Source organism: Platichthys flesus, chromosome 5 (assembly GCF_949316205.1).
Source record: "Platichthys flesus chromosome 5, fPlaFle2.1, whole genome shotgun sequence".
NCBI classification, from domain to species: Eukaryota; Metazoa; Chordata; class Actinopteri; order Pleuronectiformes; family Pleuronectidae; genus Platichthys; species Platichthys flesus.
The window spans coordinates 20,587,203-20,610,607 of record NC_084949.1 but is presented as its reverse complement, the minus strand read 5'-3'; the positions used below and the strand labels follow the sequence as shown (position 1 = coordinate 20,610,607).

Genomic DNA, 23,405 nt, shown 5'->3' with positions numbered 1-23,405 from the left:
TCACTGCAGGAGGATTGTTTAGTTATTTAACAAAACCTTAACATCTCTAAGCACTATTTAGTCTTGTGTTACTCATTGTTTTAAACCTAAATCCACTAGAGACAATATTTTTCATCTTTCAGTCGCCAATGTTTTGTTGGTGCTGTCACCCTCTGTGTGCAGTGGCTTCATTCTTTGCTGTTTTGTAAATCGGTGGCACAAACATGTTAAAATCAAAGAAAGGGCACCCAGCAGGGGTACAGTAGCTGTTGGGAGGACCGACACTTTGATGTTGGCATCATTGTTCTTGTGTTTGCCACATGCTGAGTTTCTGGAACAACAAATACAACTTTAATACCTAATATATGTCACAAATAATATTCAAATACAACTAAACAAGCAGAACAACTATTTGATTGTATATTGAATACCTGTAAAAATGTCTCCCGCATGAATGAAGACATTGATTTAAACGAGGCCAGATGTTGCCCTCAGGAGTTATCCTGCCCATTTTTGCCACAATTTGTATTTACACCATGAGAATGAGAAGTCTCCTGCTGGGGCCTTAGCTGCACTACAGCGGTGTAACCTGCGCCCCAGACAATACGCCGAACCAAGCCATTGGCTGTTTAATACTGAGGAGGAGTGTATCACAAATTCTAATTGGCCTCAAGTGCTATTGGAATGGGAAAAAGTGAGAATCTGTTATCCAGGCTTTGGGGCTGAATAGCTGAAAAGGGCATGTTTATTTTCTTCTCTTCTTCTTCTCCTCCGAGTACTTGTACTATTCTCCATCTCCAGTGCATTGTCTATTGATTTTCTCTAGTCCCCTCTATCAGTCAGGCTTTAATAAGACAACACATTTCACCTTAAAAAGAAACGTAATAGATTGTTAATGGATCACACCGCAGACCTGTTTGTCTCTCTGCAATGTTGTGCGAGCGATCGTTCACACGTGTGCTCAAGATGGTGTTCATGTGAATGTGTGTTCCTCCACATTTCCATTATGGCCGTGGAAGCAAAACGTTTGTCTTGATGGTTTTAGGGAGTAAAGGTGGTGGAAAACAAGCTGTATGTGGCAATAGAGGGATGAAGGGATAAGGACTGAGGCAGTGGAAGAAAGTGGAGAAGAAACCTCCTCGTGCAGAGTGGATTCATCTTCTGTCTTATTGCTCCTGCAGGGACCAATTTATCTTCATTTAGGTTTTTGGCCCTGACACCAACCCAGACCAGTCGCGTGTGATCTGTATCTATGCTTTCACCAGTTTGTGTTTTTTATCTTACTGTTCGAGTTAAAAGGAAAAGCCGCCAATTCAAACACTATCTTTAGATTAAATCACAAAGAAAACAATATGCGTTGACCCAAAATTGTATTTTTAAAGAGATGAAAGAAAGCCTATTTCAGGTTATATTGAATTTATACTATTCTTGGAGACGACCCACATACATAGGATCAGCTTGCAGGTCTGGTTGGATGCAATAACCACAAAGGGTTTTATAACTAGTATTAGACGTTCTCCTAACAACCATACAGGAGCAGCAGCGTACCAGATCTGATGGTTTAGTTTAGTCACATACCCTTGTAAGAACTCAAAGCTAGAGGACCAATCCATCCTCCCTATCCTCTTCACAACACAGACCTTGTCCACCTATTATGCCTTATTTCCCCCTTGGTTACTTGCTATGCCAGCGAGAGGTTCCCCGAACAGGAACTGGTAACTATGGGATGTAATAAGCTGCTTGCACAGTCCAACTATCATTACAAAACCTCCCCCCTCGCATCAAGTTTTCTAAAATTATTTCACACACAACGGCGGCAGCCTTCACCCACAACATTCCCAGTGTCTCCAAAGTCCAGCAGGGTTGGGCCTGGTTAATACTGGGATGGTGGATTTGTCTCAAAATACCCAGGGGCTTTAGAGCCAACCAAGCCAATGGGGCAGCACAAGCCAAATTCTCGAATGATTCCAGTCTGATTGTGTTAGGAACAGCATCCGACAAAAAACCTATGCAAAATCAATCATACCTCCGATCAGATGATCTCCTATAGCCCCCCCCCCCCCCCCCCCCCCCCCCCCCCCATGGAATAACGAAAACACAAACTATTTATTCAGGCTGTCAAAGCTGATTCAAGATCTGTCTTTTTTGAATTATTTATTTGAAGCAGCAGTAATCATATACTAAAAAACCATAACATATGATAATGTTTAAACAGTGTTTGGGTTGCATATTTGGTTCACATTTTAACATTTTAAACTTTTCTTTATCGGCTTAGTTTAGATTTTAATGTGTACTCAAACAAATCAAAATGTTTTCGCTATTGTTGAATTATTTAGTTTTTGAGTCGTGGTGTTAATTATGTCATTTTATATATTTTAAAAAGGTTCATTGAATATCATGAAAAGTTTCTCTGTAGCTCATATAACACAGATATATGAAACAAGTTTCAATGTGATGCTACATGTCTTAGTTTCCCATAATAAATTTGATGGTGTCCAACCCCCCCGCCTTATTTCCTCCAGGAGTGTGAGGCTTCTGCTGTGTCGTTATTGAGCTTAAGCTCAGACCACAACACCCTCTCTATTCAGCAGGGTATAAATTAACATTGATTTTAGATATGGCCTTACTGTATCATCATGGCCTTGGTGGCCAAATAACTAACATAACCTTCACAGTATGAGGGGGTGTAGATATGGGGAGGGCAACAAATAAAGGCACAGGGAAGGAGAGCTGCATTATTCTGTCAGTGCGCCTCTTTATTACACATGCTGATTAAAACAAAATCTTTTGTTGGCCCTTCTTCTCTGTATTTGAAGATTCCTGGTCAAGAGCTTTTCGCAGATTTACATGTGTGTGATCAATCAAAGTATTAGTACATTTTATTTAAAGTGTCAAATTCTCATTCATGGTCCTTATACACTCCGATTTAAAAAAAATGAAAAAGGGTATCAATAGTCTAATTTGGAATTTGAAATTTCATGGTTAACAGTTTCTGCATTGAATATTGGGGTTTAGCAATATTAAAAATATAAATACTGCTGTGTTGGAATTGAGCCTGAGCCTGGAATGTCAGCCATGAAACAAAGACCCCTCCGAAGGGTTAAATGTTTCGAATTTCTGAAATAATACAGCCTTCGTTATGTCTGGTATAGTTTATCGAGCAACTCAAAACGCAACCTTTTATTTATTTATTTATTTAAACAGCAGAAAGTTCATATCCATTAAGTCAATTATACTTCTGATACACATGCTTTTAAATGTAGGAGTTTTTCTACACGTACATATAACTGTGTATCATCAGCACAGCAACATCATTAACACAGCTTAGTCTAAATGACATAGGAAACCACTCTCATCTCTGCTGCTGTCTCTGTTTGACCTGTTTATTAAACACTTACGCTAATGACTTCCATATGTAACTTCCAAAAATAACATGCTGCATTATGCTGGCCTCACCGTATGGAGCTAAACAGGCAGATGCTTGTTAAATGATTCACTGCTAAAAGAGGAAAAAGGAATGGTGTGTCTTGGTGGCAAGGGGAGATTGGAGAAGGGGAGGGAGATGGATGTCAGAAATCAGAGGGACCCCTGCTGCCATGTCTGGATGCAGCAGTGGCTGCGCAGTGAGAAGAGAAGAGGAGGGAGACAGGGAGAGAGTGGGCAGAGTTGTGTCTTGCTGGCTGTGTTGCGCTGTGCAGTCTGGTCGAGGTGCCCCACTGACAGCCCCAGATTGATGGATAGAGCTGTGTATCGCACATAACATCAATTCTGTCCTGCTTTCTCTTTCATTCGGAGTCTTACTCCCTCATCAGTCCTCCCTTCCCCTCTCTCCGCCACTCTCCCTCCCTCCCTCCCTCCCTCCCCTCCCACCTCTGCTCCAGGTCCCTCGTGGTCCCTCTCTTCCATATTACTTTCCAAAAGGCATCTTTAATGCTGCGAGAGAGCGAGCTGTGAGGCAGCAAGAAAGCGAGGTGAGCAGGATTGCTATCTTCGTGACAGCTTTTCCGCTTGGCAGGCTGCGTGTGAGCCGGGGAACTGGACTGGACTGTGGTGTTTCGTGGAGGAGGTGGGAAAGGAGTCGGGGGAGCAGGAGGGAGAGCTGAGAGGCAAGCTGGACAGATGGAGGACGGCATCCAACACCTGGGACACTGCATGGTTGACATGAAGGAACTGCGCGCCGACCCTGAAGGACTGATTGCTGCCGGTGAGCTGACTGCACTGTGTTGTGTGTCTGTCTCTTCATCTGCACCCTCCCTCTCTCTCTCCTCTGTCATTCCTCATGCAGTTTAACACTGAAACACCTTGGGTGGCATCACAGTTGTTTTTGTCTGCTCTGTAACATGCTACTATTTCTATAAATGCTTATTCAAGCGATGTCTAGTTTGTGCGTGTTCTCCCTCAGTTTGTTTTTGCATTGTTCTATAACACGCAGACGTAATGTGTGTGTTGAAGAGAGAGAGAGAGAGAGATAGGGTGGCGGTTCCAGCAAGAGTGAGAGAGGGCAACAATTTTAAAATTACAATGATCAATAAACAGCTGATGGAATTCACTGCAGTTTTATTGGCTTATCAGGATAACTCTTACCTCAGGGTCATGTTGTTGTGATTATTACAAAAGAACAAATTTACCTGTCATTAATATTAAGTATAAGTAGAGTGAGGGGTTGAGCGACATTATATTTTGAAACATATATCGATCATATATCGATTTTGAAACTCACTGCCTGCCTTCCTCTGAGCTTCCAGTTATATAGTTGGTCTTTCCAGTGTGGTGTCAGTCTCAGAATGTGGCAAAGTATGTCAGAAAACTCTTCCTCACTTGATTTGCAATGTGTTTGATTTAATGGCTCGGTTGAAAGTAGTTTAGAAAACACTGTCTAATGTCTGCAAACGATCGTGACCATTTGTGTTTGTGGAGATGTGTTCCTGTGTGTGTGTGTGTGTGTGTGTGCTCTTCGTCTCTTTGCTGCAGTTATATTCCATATAGCCTGAAAGTATTGTCACTAATGAGAACTGGCAGAGGCAAACTAGATGTCTCAGTGCCCATCACAACAGGAGAATGCTAAAGAGATTAGCCATATCAGGGATGCCTCAAAGCCTGCTCTCCAAGTTTAATACCTCTGCTTACCAAAAAGACCCACGCTGCATGCAGCACGGCTGAGCATCTCCATTGGCATGCAAGCTTAACGCCATCATCTTCCCCTTGGGGATAAGTAAATGGAGCCGTACAAAGAGGAATGAAAGCGCAATTCATGATGCCTTGTCTCCTTTGCCTCGAACCACATGGAAACACACGGAACCACCTACATCCACAAGTACACACACACACACAAACACGGATACACTGAAACATGTACTCACCACTACTACAACAACACACACACATGTTCTCGCTCCAGCAGTTATGACATGATCACGAACCCTCGATATGCGGCGCTATAAAATCCCACAGTCACAGTTTGGGGAGATGACATCTGACAGGTGTGGGAGTGCAACGGTAATGACAAACACCTCACTGTACCTCTGCTTTATTTTCCACGAGCATGCTGGGAGACAAAAGGGAAGAGCAAAGCACATAATTACCATGTTTGACACTAAAGACGGGCTGACAACCGCACATTATCAGTCGCAAGGTGAAATAGTTTATCTCCTCCTTCCTCCTGAATCCGCATTTTACAAAACACACAAGAGGTACAATTACCTTGTTTAACTGTTAACTAATCATTTTAGAATCCGCATATAGACACAAGGCTTTTTCCATTAAAGTTGCAACACAAGTGATTTCCGTTGCATCACCAATTTATTGATTAGGCTAGTTTGCCTCCGTGCCCTTGTCGACCCCACAAATCTCCCAGGACCCCCTCAGCACATCCGACTGAATCACAGCACCAACCCCTGGCAACAAAACCATCTGCCCCCCCCCCCCCCCCCCCCAACACCCCTTAATCTCTCAGGGCGGTAATGTGACGATAACTCACGCTCCCATTCAGCACCACTTATTCTAATGGGATGCCTGTTTTTTTTCCCAAACATCAATCGAGTAAGAGGCACGTTAGCCGGGCTGATGACTGGATCTTCAGAGAAGATGCGCAGGTGCCGTTTTAGGGAATTTTAACTACAGAATTTGGAGGGAAGCAAGAAGAGAGAGATGTGAAAAAAGAAGTTGGAGGGAAGAAAGACTGCAATTAGTGTTTGTGCATCAGCTCGCATCTGTGGTGCCGTTGGTGGCGGTGTTTGTGGTTGGGTCGGACTGGTTTACCGAGACACGGCCGGTTATACCCCTGAAATATCAAATCTCATGAGCCAGCCATATAAGTGAATTATTAATATCACCTCAAAATCCAGAGTAAATAGTATTTCAAATCATAAAGCAGGATTTGTTTTTAGGCACAGGCTCTTACATGTAATATCTATTCATGAAGAGGATAAGCAGAAGTGATTAGGAATGTGTACCATACGCTTTGGGAGAGGGTTTATCAAAGCCCTTTTTGGAAATTGCTTGATTTTCTTAGTTGAGCTGGTAGCGTATGAACGGGACCGGAGCGGCCACGAGCTGCGTTTCCCGAGCTTTTACACAATTATTTTTTGCGGAGTCAGGAATAAGCAGCAATCCCCTGTGGAATCTGTTTGCGCACTCCCCCACATTTCTCTCCCTTCCACGGTGTCTGCCGTTACAAGCCAGTGAGCGGTTATCACGGCGTACGGTGGGTGAGGAAGCAGGGCAACGAGAAGGGAAGAGGGTTAAATGATCGTCTGCGAGATGGACAATTTAAGTCCCTGTACATTAATTAACTTTGTCATTCCGGAGAAATCACCTAGTCCGCTCGCATCCTAATAAATGACCCTCTCCTCTCCCTTCAGCGTGCCTTTTCCCCACTGATACCACCCGCAGACAGGGGGCTGATAGATTGGAGGTACGGTGGAGCTGTGCTGTTATTCCTAGAGCCAGATGAAACTGCAGTATAGCGGGGCAGGCACACCTCATTTGCTTTGGGCTTCTCTGGGAGTTAATGTGCATGAGCCGCCCGCCCGCCTGCCTGCTGCCTGCCTGCCGCCTTGCTGCGCTTATTACCATATTCATAATGCCAGCGGATATCGATTATAAATACCACACCTGTGCCACTTCTCCCCACATCCGTCTCCACACATTGCAGCTGGGTCATGATGGGATTCAGATGGACAGCACAGGTGGTTGACCTGTCCTCATGTAATGGGTAATTAGTATAATTGGACTGTGTGTATTTGATTTGGTCAGCCGGATGCTCATCGAGGGTTAATGACATGCATGCGTGTGCAGAGCTCAAAGACAAGAATGGTGTCACGGTTTACATGACAGGTGTTCAGTCCTCAGGTTGTGCATCGTTTGTCTTCATGATTTTAATAACTCTGGTTTACTGACTCGCTGAACATGTGAGCAACAGTTTCCCAGACCTCCTCCGGAAAACTTGGAAATTAATAAAGTCAGAATTCATTCTCAAAGAGGCAACATGACCTGGTGTCCGTCAAGTGTTTGGAGCCCTAATGTAAAAATGATTGTGGGGCGTATTTCCTGTGAGAGAGCGTTGGCTGCAGAAAGGCACTTCCATCGGCCAACAGTAGATGTTACGATCTGAAACAGGGAGGCGTAGGAACTATTGAAATATCTTGTTTGAAATGTAACTGCAAATGTTTTATTTATGAATCACTAAGAGAGAGGATTAGTGTACTGTATCATACTATTTGTGACCACTATTTCTACTCACAGACCTCCATCTTGCACCGACCACCACTAGTTTTGTTGTGTGTGTGTAGCAGAGATGGAGTCCTCCAAAAACAACTGGACTCTTGAAGCTACAGTCCCTGATGAGAGCGTGGCATTAGAGGCGGGACTCAACAGCTGGCACTGTTTCAGCCCACCTAGCTTAAGGGCTCCTTGTTGCCACCTCACAACATGTCAACCAGGCTTATTAAAGTTTCATCAGCCCTCACAAGGAAGCCTTAGTGTTGACAAGATGAGGAGACATGACCCTTGAGGAATGGAATAATAAGGAGAGTCAAGTGAAAACCAGATAGCGATGGAGACAGTTTATTTACATACATAATTGTCCTATTTGATTGTTTACTTGCTTACATATTCCAGCTATTTGTGAACCTGATTAATTAGATGTTTACTGTATTTGCATGCATGACACACATTGCACTAAGTTTGCATAAGCCTGTTTATTCAAATGTAGCCCATCCTGCAAAGTGTGGCGGCTGACAGGATTCAGTTCACTGAAACTTGAAGACACAAGCAAATTTATTCACTAATTTGTCAAGATATTTGCTGAATTTCAAAATGCACTGTGGGTTGCATGTGTATTTTGGTTTTTTTTTTCCGCCAGATTAGCCCCTTGACTCTCAAGAGGACACAAGCTATTGATGTTAAGAATTGACAATGTCTGTTCGTCTTTAGCAATCTCTGTATCGTTGTTTCTTTTGCATTAATTCAAATGAACATTTAAAAAAATACATTTCAAAGGATTGAAGTAAAATACATTATTTAAAATGGCAAATTTGCCCTCAACATAATTTATAACACGCCTGTAATCACTGACAGCTCGAATTTGAGATCCAGAAGATGGGAAAACCAAAAACATTAAGAAAGCCTGTGAAGCTGTAAAGAAACACCTTGAAAATGTTTTACTGACAATAGAAACCTTCTCAATAGTGTGAGATTATCTCCAGTGATTTATGAGGGGAAGTATTTTATGCCCTTAACTATTAAACCACCCATGGTATGAAGCTACTATAAAACAACCTCTTTTTCTCTATAGTCATGCTTTTTCCCACAAGCAGTTTTTCCTCAATATTGTCTTGGCAGTGTGTTGCATCTCCTCGCAGATGGTCAGTGGTTTTAGTTTTGGACAGGCAGGACATGTGGGCTTTAAACATATTTCCAATATTCAGTGTTGCCCTGCACTTTCTTAAATATTGCATCCGTTTGGTGCTTGACTGTTGATTAGTCAGTTTTTTTCTTTTAAGTCTTTTAAGACATGTTTTTTTTTTTTAAGTCTTTTTTTAATTTTTTTTAAATATACCGACCTGACAAATAAACAACCCTTGACTGGACATAAAAGCAAATACTAGTAAAGTAAATACTTTTCCATGTGTGTGAAGTATTACCTTAAGTTGTGTGGTGCCCATACATCAGTAAGCATCGACTATCCATGGTCCATTAGTGTGGTTGATGAGCCTTACAGAGGCCAATTGTGTCCAGGCACCCAAGAAAATGGAAAACCCCATTAAGTGGTTTTCAAAGTGTGGCACCATCTCTCAGGTGTTTCATCGTTTGATCGGTTGTGTGTTGGACTGGGAAGGAGATGAATGAGAGACAGCGCTGGTGACAGGTGTTACTGTCAGTCCTCTACTCATCATTATGGCATAATCCCTCAAGGTCGATGGTGACCCAGAAACTCTTGTTCACAAAGGTTGTAATGTGTTTGTATAATGTGAAATGGACAGTTATACCATACGCTGTAGTGCTTTGGGAAACTTCCTGCCTCATCCAGCTTCCTCCCAAAGTCCGAAAAGGGAATACTCTAAATTGATTTTAGGTGTTAAATGTGATTACAGATGTTTTTTTGACTCTGTATGTTGGTTCTACTATACGCTAACGACCTGTCCAGGTTGTACCCCGCCTCTCGCCCAATGTCTGGGATAACCCTAACCCTATAAAGGGCGTAGGTGATATATGGATAGAAGGGGCTTTACCAGCTCTTTTCTTCTGACTGAAATAGCTTCAGTCTCAACAGTTGTTGCAGTGGAAGGATGAGCTTTCTACCTTCATGTATAATATATTGCTTATTTCTTATTCTTTAGGAGTTGTGCCCTGAACAAGGTTTTATGGCCCCAATCCTGATCCTGGTCTTTTAATATTGTGTGTCTGTGATACTGATACTCAATCTTGTACGTAATTAACTTACTCAAATGTTGATTAAATCGCATCAGTATCAGACACATTGGAATAATAGAGCCACAAACTAGTGAAAGCCACAGCCACATTTTCTCTGGAGCTTTTTAATGCAAAAACTGAAGCTCATGGTGCAAAAACATAAAATGTGTAAGTTTAATTTATTCATATGATGTGACTGAAATGTTCTTTTTGGATGGTGCCATCCCTGACAGGGACATGACGCCAAACGCTAAGATGACTCACTCGGTTGGAAGCTCAGAAACACTCGGCTCACTCCTGACTGTACAGTGGTGCTACGGAGCGGTGGCTCTTCTCTTGTCTCTTGACGAACACTGACAGCGGCACACAGAGGACACACCAACTGACAACGGCCATGTTTCATTTAGGCCTGGCATCAAGTTCATTAACCACAGCTGATGTAGCATCACTGACATTGACTTGAAAGCGGCAGCAGAATATTTGCCACACTGAATTGCTAATGCTAATCCTTTTTGCAACTGATTATTAGCATTGGGCGAATTATCCCCCTCCACCCCCCCAGCCATAAAGTAGTCACCCATCATGATGTTTCATTCTAGACATCATCATATGCACATTCAGTGACATTGCTCACTCCTATGAGGCTGAGGTCTGCGGCCCCAGTGCCAGGTGGTCCTTGAAAAGATTCCAGATTCATCTCATAAAAGTATCACAATATATATCGATATTCTGTGTTTACATGGTGAAAATTTGTTTAATGTATGTCTGATATCTTTCTAAAGACATCTCACTTGTGTTGTTCTTTCACATAAATACATGTAGGGGAAGACAAATTGGCAAATTATTCTGAAGGACATGCACGAGCGGGTCCTTCTCGTCTTTGGGTTGTTTTTGTCCCCTTTCAATTTTAGGAACAGCTCTTCAGTGCTAGGGTGATTGGTTGACTGATCAAATAGTCGTTTGTATTCAAGTGACAGCTCTGATTAAATACTCATTTAAGAAAGGCAAACATTAACAATTCCCTACTTGCAGAATATTAACATTTTCAGCTGTAATGTGTTTGTTTTATAGCATTGTAAACTGAACCTCCTTGATTTGAGACTTTTCAAACTGTACAAACACCGAAAATTGTAGACAATTTGGTCTCTGGGAAATTGAAGGGGCACAACAGTTTAGGTTCTGAACTGTGTTATTTTCTGTTTCTGCCATTGTTCTAATGCTTTTCTCTTCCTTCCTTTTTATCTCCCTCTGCTTTTAACTCCCCGCCCCTCTATTTTCCTCTCTCTGTCTCTCAGGTGTTATTCTCACGCCCAAGCTGCCTCAAGTCGAGTTGAGCCTTGGTAAGTCCTGTGTTTACTCTGTCTGTGATTCCAGGGTCATTTTATTGTATAGGGAAGTGCTGCAAGTGAAGTTCTCCCACGCTTTGTTGACATATTTTTAAAGCATATTTGATGGAAGACATATGGAGTAACTTTCATGGTTGCACATGCAGTTCTAATAATACCAAATCCCGCTTCCCTTGGACCAGACACACAACAAAAACAGTGAAGCCTATGAGCCCTCTTGGCTAACATAAATACAGATGTGCCTCTGGGTAAACACAAACTAACAAACAGTCACATGCTGACGGTTACACTAATGCAGACATCAGTTAGAATAAGTGGCATGTGTGAAGACATCCGTAATCTTTTCTCAATTCTGACAAATACACACACACACACACACACCCCCAGTGTGGTAAGAAAGGACAACAGAGACAAAGCACAGAGAAAACATCAGCCAGAATGGTGAGAGGGTCCTTTTATAGAGATCCCCTCATTCATTGTTATTTTGCGCAGCTAAGTTGTTGAATTCTATTTCTAGACTATCCAGTGTCGCTCAGGTCACGTTATCAAAAGCTGAAATATTATTCTTTTGGTCTTTGACGGTCAAAGCTGACAGCACCAATGACTGTCGTCTCTGCTCCCCTGTTTCTATCTTCTAAGACAGCTGCTTCATAGGCTTCTTTCTGTTTACAGTAAATGGAGATTGAATATACAGATATCTGTGTCAGAAATCTCAATATAATGGGGATCATCCCACAAAGGTTCTGTCCCTTGTGTCCCTTGACGGCTGTTCAGCCGGGACAATGTCCCATTTGAGTCATTTGACGTGTTTAAACCACATCTGCATGTTGATGCCTTGTGATTTCAAAAATGTCCCGATAGTCCCATTGTCGTTAAATAAAGGTCAAAATTACATTTAGCCAGAAAGGCATACAATTACTTTGACTGTGTGAGGCTCAATAGGAGTAATTTACATAAAAGCATGCACACATAGTAGAAAGAAGTCTGTATCAAGAAATACAGAAAACAATTAATTACTTTCAACCTCCGGAGGAAGGTGACATGAGTACCTAATATGAAATGATCATTTTGATAAAATGATAGTTACAAAGATGAAAACAAGAATGACACTGATCCGGGAGCCACTTGCATGCAGCTGCTTGCTCTCCAGAGAAGGTTCAGTCAGCAACATTACATTTAAAGCAAAGCAAAGCAGGGCAACCTGAAGCACATTTCATACAAAAGAAGTAGGGGTTCAAGTAGAAGTTCATTTAATAAAAGGTAAAAAATCATTCAGAAGCTTCTCCGTCACAACAAACAGACAGGCAACCAGAATCTGAAAAAACACACAATCTATTCAATTTCTAATTTTTGAAGGGCAACAGAAATAAAATAAATGTTTTAATTCAGTTTTTAAAAGAAGACACAGTCAGAGATAATCTAAAATGCGTAGGAAAGTTAGTCCAGTGACTAGGAGCACCACATTTATAGGCATCATATCCGGACCTTAAGTAAAGACCAGCGATGACGGGGTCAAGGCTTTCTCACTTCGTAAATTCTAGTGTGTACTGAAAACCAGTGCAATGATATGTGTGAATACGTGTGATACAAGTCCTCTCAAATCTCTGGAGCTACAGTCTTATAAATTATTACCAGCTGCACTATATACAGGAGTGAAGAATGTATAGCCAGTATATAGAGCATTTGTGTGCATATGTTCCTGTGTGTGGGTGCTTTTGTGTAGATTGTGCACAAGAGGGGTGTCAAACCTTTGTAATTAATGATGTAGCTAATATCCCTTCAGACAAACATGGCATTCAACAGGATTAAGGCTTCCCTTAGATGGTGATGATAAGGGGAACGCTTTTTATAATAGAAGGTCAGTTCACTCATCACGACAAGCACTCAGAAAACATTTATTTTATGTTTTTATTTATGGTTATACAGCCAGCTCTCTGAAGTTTGAAAATGTAATTAGGCTTATCTTGGGTCAGGGCATTAATGTATAACCTGTTTTCGGCAGGAAACAAAAAATATATTTTTATATTTAAACTGGCCCATTTTTTTGTTTTTATTTTTTTTTTTTATTTGACCTTTATTTAACCAGGAAAGTCCCATTGAGATTAAAAACCTCTTTTTCGAGGGAGTCCTGGCCAAGAGGCAGCAACAAATAACATATGTACACTCACAATATTACACTCACAACATATAAACAGAAATTAAAATGATATAAAAACAATTACAAGTAAATTAAAATTCATAAAAAACATCTACAAGTAGAAGAAGTGGTCTGAAATGCTCTCATCGTAGATTTAAAAGCGTTCAAAGAAATCATTTCGGTTAATTTAAAATCTTTTTGCAGCCAGTTCCATGTGGTGGGAGCAGAGTGGACAAATGCCCTTTTTCCTGATTCAGTGCGGGCCAATGGAACTAACAAAAGCATCTGATTTATTTTACTGTGTCCATGAACATATCCGGACAATTCTAACAACTGGATGAAAAGAAAAGATTTAATACAAATCTGTAATGAGTCTGCCAGTGTATGATGAATGGCTTTGACATGCCAGGTCAATTTCTTGCCACGATTACCCTTAGTAAAAGCAAAAGCTGAACTTTTTACAGTTATCATACTCAACCTTTCAAAGCCTAATGTTGTAGAAAGTAAGATTTCCACATCTGTTTTTCTTCATTATTCCTTTTACTGCTATTCTTTAACCTTGCTGTTTTATGTGTGTCGATTTATCAGCCGTGTTGTTTTATGAGTTTCACCCGGACCAAACACCAGCTATTATTATGACTGTGTGTGTGTGAACTGCAAACTAGCTTACTCACAGTTAAGGGATGATTTCCACCGCCTGTAGCCAGGGCTCGGAAAATGGGATAAGCTGCTTGACGGCTTTGTTGCCATTTCTGCTGCCAAGGCAAAGGAGATTTTTGTATATGCAGTCTTCCACTCTTGTTGACCAAAAAACCCACCTCCCCATTGTCACTCAAGATCTCGGACTCGGACTACTCAAGTTCCCCTAGTGCTGCAACAGTCCACCTATAGGGCCAATCACTCCTGCAGAGGCATGGTCATTACAACACTGCGGACAATCCTTCCAACATCCTGGCTCCACAATGAATCCAGGCAAAGCATTGTACAGTAGTATGATTCAATCTCTTGCCTATGGTTGGCATGGCTGTTAAAAAACAGAAAAAAAGGTCAACCAATGCAAAACTCTCTCATCTAGCTAGAGCCCTATGGGAAATTGTGACGTACAGAAAACTACAAATATATATTTTCCTATGGATATCAGAACTTCTAATAAAACCCCAGAAATGTATAAAATGTCCTAGCCTTTTCAAAGTAAATGTATAATACTTATATCAGCCTTGTTTAATTTCAAGTGTTACTAGAGGGGTGGTTAAAAAAATATATTAGTCATTATTATTTCAAACAAAAAAATCCCTTTGAAAAGTACTTTTCTTATACAGTTTTTTGAATAGCAGATTTACAAATGGTCTGTGAATCATATACAATTCATTTTCAACATGAGGCTCTATTCACACCAGAAATAGATGATTACACACATTATTTGTAAGTGTTTTCCTGATTCAACATCATGTGCTTGTCAATAGCTTCCACATTTACATAAGTGATAAGCAGCTCTGTGCAGTGGGTGAAGGACATATTTATCTCTACACGACAGCCCTTATTTTCCCCCCATTTTCCCTAGACCCACTGGCAAACAGGTGTGCCAAATGGCGGCACATGCAAATAATGTTGTCAAATTAATTGAAGCGTTGAAATAATTATCATGATGAATAATCGGCTTCTGGAGATGAGCATATATTTGTCTCCTTTGGCAATTCCCAGGGCTCTCTTCTCGATTAAATGGAATTTAGATTCATTCTGGGGTCACAGGGGCCAACTGCATTAAAACTCATTTCCAGCAAATTCATCTTGAAAGAGCTCCGCATATTCCAATCAAACAAAATAAATACAGCATAGTAATTGTAGCCTCCAAGGATGGGCAAAAATCATTACCCCAATTGCTCAATTGTTATGGTAATTTGGGAATCAGCTTTAGTATACTTGGGTAGTTGAATCACTTAACTGAAATTGCAAGTCATGTCATTGTCGGATACATTTTTTCCCTAAGCTGAAAAGCTGGCCGGACACGGCAACAACCACATTCAGCCAATCTGCACTCAGCAAGGCTGATTTAATTTCTGCCTGTGCTAACCAGCTAGCCCTTGAGCCACAAGCTCTCACTGAGACGTGGATCAAACCAGAAAGCTCTGCTAATTCAACTATGTTCTCCAATGACTGCAGAATTTACAATGCTAATTGTGTGTGAGGAGAGGGAGACTGGCTCCTTAATTTTTAACAAATGAAAACTGTTCCAAACAAATATGCCTCTTTGGACTGCCTGGCTGTTAATGACACCGCTCAGGTTAAAGTCTCTGTTGTTTTTTAATTTACCATCCACCATGACAAATTGTTTTTGTGGACTAACTAGCCACACACATTGTGTTTCATTCCCATAACATGGTCGTCTGTGGCTGGCGTGAACATCTGAGCTCTCAGATTTTACCTCATTCAATTTGAACTGAAACACAGATAGTGGTCATTCCTCCGAATAGGTTCTTTGCTCTGTGTCCTCTATCCACCAAACCTTTTCATTCTAACGTGCCATCTAAAAGCTGCATACCGAAAATGGCTTGACTGATCTCAGGGTTTATCAGTTACTTCTATCTTCTCATTCAGCACTGGTGCTTATCACAGACACCACCATCAAAACATTACTCAGCATAACATGACCTTAACCATACTCAAAACTCTCATTTTCAAACAAGTCTCAGAATTCTTCTTGCAGAACTTCTTGATCCAAATCAGCCGGGCTTTAAGAGCAACCACTCCACTGAAACGGCTCTGTTATCACTGATGGAGGCCTTAAGGGGATGTAGGGTGGCAGCTTAGTCCTGAGTTCTTATCTTATTGGACCCATCAGCAGCCTCTGACACAATGAAAAACTGCATCTGCCAGTCATACACTTTCATACGGGCAACTCGGGCAATGCACAGTCTTGGTTTGAATCCTACCTCACGTGGTGTTATGGTGTTTCCATTACTGAGCCTGATGCAATACACATGTCGATGCATTGCCAATGATTGGATTCATGAAAGATACATATTAACCTACAGCTAATGTAATGCAATGTGATTCAGCCCTATTGTGATGAAGTGAAATTCAATATGATTCATCACAGTGGGATTAAACATGGTTCAGATTTTACAGCTTATACATTTTTTACTTTATGTATTTGTTTCTCTTAAATGGCAACTTGGTAAGAATCCTGTTTATGCTATATGAATTCTAAAAACACTTGACCCTTTCACACACAGGGGTTTTCCCTTGCGGTGGTAAAACTAGTTATAACCTCGCACATTTAACATTTAAACAATTTCAAGATGATCAAGCTGAACATAACATATCAAGCATAGTGCAATTTAACTTAGCTACTGCCAGCAGATAGATGCGCTTTACACTTTCAGCAGGTGAGCTCACTCAGCAGAGACCAGAAAACACTGGTTGCGTGTCAAATTGTGTACCTTGCAAATGCAAAACTTTTGATTTATAGCAAAATGGTGGAACATGTAGCTCTTCCTACTTCATGATTATCTGTGACCTACATCCTCTCTGCACGTCTCTCACACACACACACTTTTTGGAGCTGAAGAAACAATCAATTTACCTGTAAAAATAAGCAAATCTTGCGATTCCATAGTTTGCCCCCATCTCTTTGGTGGTTTTAAGTGCTTTGGACTTCTGCTGCATCTGCTTAATTAGTAAATGTACAGTATGTGTGTACAAACCCAAGCTTTTGCAGGTAAGTAAATTGAAAAAAAGTTTTCTTGCTGCATAAAAAAATCCATTATTTGAATCTCTCTCACTCAAATAGTTTTCTTTTCCTCCCTCCATGTCACCACCTCATTATCTCCCTTATCACCCTGGCTTCCTTCCTTAAACTCTAAGGGACTCTGTTGTCCTCTCCCTCTGTCAGCCTCTCTCTTTCTCTTTCCCTTTCCTGACACCACCTCCCAGTATCATAATAGCTCTGACCTAAAGTGTCATATCCCTGCAAGAGAGCCAGTCATGCTTGGTTGGGCACCCGGCTCCATTTCAGTCACCAGGCTGGATAAGGGAGGAAAAGGGAAGATCACTCTGATCAGTCAGCAGCGGGGGGTCAGAGAGGAACTCGTATACAGTAACCAGCTAGTGCTGCACAGAAATAAAGTTTTTGTTTGAATCGTATTAACATGAGAGAGATGGTGTAATTTAGAGAAAGGGTTAGCAACAAATTGGACAGATTTGACAGAGATAACATGATGAAACGGACTGAAAGAAAAAAGCTAAGCCTGTGTGTCAACCCATAAGGCTTTAAGCAGTTATATCCATGTCAAAGCATAAAGCACATGCTTATTTTCGTATGTGCAGTCTCTGCTTATTATGTATATTTAGGTTTGCAAGAGCTAAACACCTTTTTCAATCAGCCCAACAATCACAGATGCTCATTTTATGAATATCAGAGTATATGTAAAAAAATAAAACTCCTGACTTACAAACTTGTGGTTTATGCCTGCACTCAAACTCCTCAGCTTTAGCCTCCATCCTGCATAAGTAAATGTGAGGCCTCCTTTAATGCGAGTCCAAAAGACCTGGCAATGAGATCTAAGAGAGAAGGGAATGTGAAATCAGAAATGCATCTTAGAAATAATACATTCATGAGTTCTGCTGCAGTGCAAGATATTTTTTAACCTTGTCTCGTAGCCTTTTCTCTACAAAACCTACCAAAAGAGTCAAATCATTAAATGTTGTTGTCATTCACACTACTGTGTAACCAAGAGTACGGATAGTTTCTGTCTCGCCCCCACAACCCCCCACCCAAGTCAGCTGTTCAAGTTGGGCACACACTGAATTGATTCAACCCCTATTTAACTTGAAAAAGTCGCCCTAACTTATTTTATAATATCCAACAAATAGGCTTTTATTTGAGGGGGTCAAAAATGTGTGATTAATTCCCTGAACAGTCAATAATCTGCCCTTTGGACAATTGGAAGGATTTGGCATTTCACAAATTTGGAGCAGCTCCATGATCCAATTTGCCTCAAAAGATCCATTACCAACTGTTGGGAGATAGTTTTAATGGTATTGAAATTATACTCTCCATGTTATGACTAGCTGTTGTGTTGATTAAGACTGTGCTGTTAAAACTCACCAGTTTCTTCTACTTCATCTAACGCAACTATTTACACACACTTGCATCATGAGAAGTCAATTTTACTTTTACAGTTTGAGAGTTAAACATTTCGGTCTCACAGAAATGGTGAGTTTAAAAAACATCTCGTGAAATCACACGCATGTGTAATGTATGATATGTGTATTATGTTTCACCCATCATTTAAAAAGGGGATTTGTCATTTTATTACTCGTGCAGCATTCAAACATGAGTCATTTAAATTTATACTATAATATCAGTGGTTTCATTGTAGCTAATGGTAGCTAAGCTCACCCAGATGTTAAACATTCTTAGCCACACACAGATACAAAAATAATTCATTTTATTACCTCCTTTGGTTTAGAAGGAAAACTGGTATACTGCAGCAGACAGATCTATTCAGAGTTAAATGTGCCGTTGAAGCTGTTTATACCATACCTTCATTCGTGGAAACCTACTTCTCCATTTTTTCTTTTTTTTTTCCAAAGCATTTGGGTGTTTTATGTCCTGTCTTAAAACCGAATCTGTATAACATGTTTGTGAGTCTAGTTTGTAATGGCTGCATACATTATTCCCTTCATGATTCACTGTGTGCTTCTCTTCTGTGACATTGCCACGACTCCCAGACAGTGGTAGAAGAAATATTTTCCTTAATTTAAGTAAAACTAGCTAGACTACAATATATAAATAGATTTTAAAGTTAAACTTCTGAATTAAAAATTATATGATAGTGTGGTGTAAGAGAATTAATTCATTTATGTAATGTTAATTACTTTAAATACTGCTCGATAGCTTCATCTATAATAGGCATTTTCAAGTAAATTATTATGTATATAAATATATATGTGCATAAATGTATGCTTGCATCTGAATGGTGCAGTGGAAGTATCATTGCCTTTAGAACAGCAGATAGAGTTCAAATCCTGGTCAGGGCTTGCTTCCAGTTAGGTTCCCCAGGCTACATTAGCCTACCTCAGAATACGAGTGAGAGAAAGGACAAGGACAAGGCCGGGGACACATGCACATGGAATAAACAGGATACATCAGGTAGATGGCCCTCAGGGACGAACTGCTAAGACAGTGCTTCAGGCTGCAGAAGACAGAGGACGAGAAGGAAGAAGAGAAACCTTGTGGAAGTCCAAGGTACAGATAAAGAGGTGCCCATAGAGGAGGGCGGGTTCTACCACAACAGAAGCTGTGAAGACGCCTCTAAGACATTGAATTAGAAGTACCCAAAGTGGGACACACCACTGAAAGTATTAGAGAACAACTGAGCAATGAACCTGTGAGAGTCAAAGTTCCAGACTGACTAACCAACCAGGCATAATGTTGGGGGACAAGAGAGAAGAGGGCAATAGTGATCGATGAGGCAATCCCAGCTTCCAGGAGTGTCCGGAAGAAGGAGCATGAGAAGATTTAGGATTACTAGGTCGTGAAAGTACCACCAAAGAAGCACAGATGAGGTGGAGTCCGTGACTATTAGTGTCTGTGCGACCCAAACTGGGAGAGTGGCTCCAGCAGATTCAAGGTGCCTGTGAAGACTCCAGAAGACTGTCCAGAAGAGTGCAGACCAAGGAATCCTCAAACTTAAGACCCAAGTTTGAGGACCCAGCACTCTGATCTATGTATTTAGCCCTCGTGTGCTTATTGGCTTCCTCAAGCTAGCTTTCCCCAGTAGAGAGTAAATCCCAGCAATACCACTTGCTTGGTAGACTCAATAAATCATATCTTAGGAGAGCCCATAGAACATTAGCATTATTCCTTGGTTGACTTGGAGCTGCCGGTGCCGTGCAATGCTTCTCCTTTCAGAGGGCTTAGCTGTAAAAAATTTACAACGCTGTCCATATATCTCTTGACATCGAAACCCTTCCTTTGATTGAATCCCTTTGAACCTTTTATACTCTTATTAAAACTTAAAAATATTTTTCAGCCTTTTTTTGGCGAATGCATACAAAAGGTTGAAAAGGAAAAGTGAAGTCACAGATTACTGAGACGTTTTGACTTGTGCATGCTGAGAGGGTTCCTTTATTCCATTGCTTTCTTGCAGCCAAGTGTGCGGCAAACACTCATTAAATCACAGCTTTATTTGTGCTGCTGTTCCCATAAAAGCCAAGGACAGTCACCATGACAGTGCAATCAACATTCCTCCATTGTATGAAAATGTCTGGGTGCGTAAACCCTTCATTTCTTTTGTCAACTTCATTCTCGCTGTTCACTCCCGTTAAAAGCTTCCTGCACAAATCCTTTTCATCTCCGCTTCCTGTTCACTTGCTTAAACATTAAAATCAAGCCCATGAAGATGGAGCATGACGCGGAAGACAATCTTATGCCCTTGCTGGTTTTTAATTGAGTTTTACCCACTGTGTAATATTTCCTGAGTCTCGTTTTTTTTTCCTTTTCAAAGTAATGTGTGAAACTGACTAGGCACTACAAGCAGATCAATTTCTGTTCACGTGCCAGAATTGTGCTGGGTAGATAAAATACAGGTCTTGGACAGGATCCAATAGGTTGCTGAATACAGATTTGTTCAGTGTGTATACAAAGCTTCATTAATACGTAAAAGCAGAGCCATATGATGTAATTTACCTGGATGTTGTTGTCGGCCATGTGAAGCAGATGTCAGCAGATCTCCCAACTTTTATTTCATGTTTTGAAAAACTTTGAGCACAGAAATGAGCATCTTCCCCTCGCCACAGGGGAACATGCATCTTGATGGTTGGTTTTTTTTCTCTTTGATTTAGTGCTCATGGCCAAAAGTGCAACTCTACAACAGTATTTCTGACTCACATAAAGTGATATCAAGCACCGATGCATTGGCTTAGGTGGGATGGGGTCAGCGAGTGTTATCGTTTTTTTAAGAGGGGGCTCCGGTCCTAACCAGGAAGCAACACATTTCCTATAAAGGAATTGTGGGATGCTCGCTCTTCCTGTCCATGGGAACAGAGCCGAGTGTCTTTGCTGTCAGAAATGAAAGCCCTTATAATACTGATATCTCCCTGCCAGAGGGCGTTCTGCCTGCTTGGCTGCCATTTTAATCAAGTGCTGATGCAACAATTTTATATCTCTGCGTATCTACGATTTTATTTATTTCCTCTCTTTTACTGTGTTGTTCGCACAGAGTGAGGACAGAAGAGTTCTCTATTCCTTTGTGGGGATGCAGCTCTTCAGTTCTCTAGCATGTGATTTTTAATCCGACAGGAGATATTTTATAAAACGCCCACCTATGCTGTTTTCTTCTATTTCCTCTTCAATGTTTGTTTTCTCTGTTTGCCTTGTCAACTGTAGCCACGTTCTTCATCTGTGGGGGGGCTTGTGTCTACTGTAAAGCTTCTGCACGCCCTCTTATCTTGATTTTTTATTTTTTTTCCCCTCTTTCCCTCTGTCCTGTTTTCTCATCATCTTCTCCTCTCTCTTCCTTCCGTCGTCTCTCCCTCTCTCCTGCCCTCTCTCATTTCTTCGCTGTAGCCTGTAATGATCTGGTGGCCTCCGGCAGAGACAGGAAGCCCAATGCTTTGGTCCAGGTGGCTGTCATAGATCCACACCAGCAGCACCTCGTCACTCAGTCCTGCACAGAGATAGTGGAGGTAAGGCCACACACACACACACACACACACACGCACACACACACACACACACACACACACACCATCCTCTCCCTGTCTCTCTCTGACCTTTGATGTTTGTTGCTTCGCCTCTGGGTCACTTGCTTTTGGTTGGTGTTCTCTCCATCCCTGTCTGCCCTTTCTTGTCCCTCAACTTTTTCTTTTTCCCATCTGACTCGGCGAAGTGGAACAGACGATTCTCGTGAATAATCTATTGCTTGCGATAGTTGAGTCCCAGACATCTATGAGAGTGTGAGTTGGGCTTTCAATCAGAATCATCTCTCCGCATAGTGTGTGTGTGTGTGACTCTAACTGCTCAGGAGCTCCTTACAGTGAGAGTGCTTTGTGTTATTTGACCTCCTTATGTGCCTCTTTTCTTGCCCCCAGTGTCACAGGGCTAATGCAAAGGCAACAGACACACAAGTGTGTTTTTTCGGGGGCGGCAACAACTGCCCCTAACCCCTCTGTGGAACACCCACTTACACACATGTGCTACTCATACACACACAAATTGTTTCTCTCATCATGTGAGGGCAGAGTTTCCTGACGCACAAAAAGGAGTCACTTTTATTTTCCTGCTAATCCAGTAAAAGCTGAATTAGCATAACTGTGCCTTTCATAGACTGTATTTCAACTGCTTTTCCCCTCAGTGCTGTCAAGGGAACAGCAGTGTGTGTGTGAGTGAGAGTGGAAACACAAGATGTGGTAGGACACTGTATGCTGGTCTCAGCTCTGTAGACACTCTGAGTGCCGCTGGAGTTTTGATTTCATGGCTGTAGTGTTCAGGATATGAAGCAGGATCCGAGGACATGGATTGCTTTCGGCTCCACAAACACAAGGTATGTGCACGTTGTGGTTTTACGAAAACTGTTTTTAAAGAGAGGGTTTGCAAACTTATAAGATGTCTTTAAGTTTTCTGTGCCGTATTTCCATTTTATTAGCCTGCAGTGTTAGAAGTGAACATCACTACTCCATTGTGTCTCAGTGGATTTAGCACTTCACACAGAAATCAGGTCAATTAGATCAGTAATGTTGTTTAACTGAGAAGCAGCACAACATGTTAAAAGTTCCATGTGACCTTGAAAGACTGGTTTGTGTTGTGTCAGAGGTCACATGTCAGGACAGTGGTAACCAGTCGGGTTTCTCACTCATACACATCCGGAACAAACGCAGACGTTCATTATTAACCTGTGTGGCCAGAGTAGGACCGGTGAGTGTGTGTATTAGTGTATTGGTGTGTGTGTGTGTTTAGTATGAATTTGAAGAAAGCCCAACTGCCACTTGTGTTTCTCGTGTTTGTCACATTCCCGGGATGCCTGCTC

At 41.4% G+C, this 23,405-nt stretch overlaps 1 protein-coding gene across 4 annotated transcripts in view; it reads left to right on the top strand.

The window, feature by feature from the left end:
- Window positions 1-3,918: 3,918 nt before the first annotated feature.
- inpp4b (inositol polyphosphate-4-phosphatase type II B) overlaps window positions 3,919-23,405 on the top strand; it is a 118,516-nt gene continuing 99,029 nt past the window's right edge. The window contains exons 1-3 of one of the 4 annotated variants that reach the window (XM_062388178.1): window positions 3,919-4,183; window positions 11,187-11,231; window positions 21,947-22,065. In XM_062388178.1, coding sequence (XP_062244162.1) covers window positions 4,099-4,183; window positions 11,187-11,231; window positions 21,947-22,065 — 249 coding nt within the window. In that variant the 5' untranslated portion in view covers window positions 3,919-4,098. Of the gene's footprint in view, window positions 4,184-11,186; window positions 11,232-21,946; window positions 22,066-22,785; window positions 22,923-23,405 lie in introns of those variants that run through there. The other 3 variants (XM_062388177.1, XM_062388176.1, XM_062388180.1) reach the window with 3 other exon arrangements.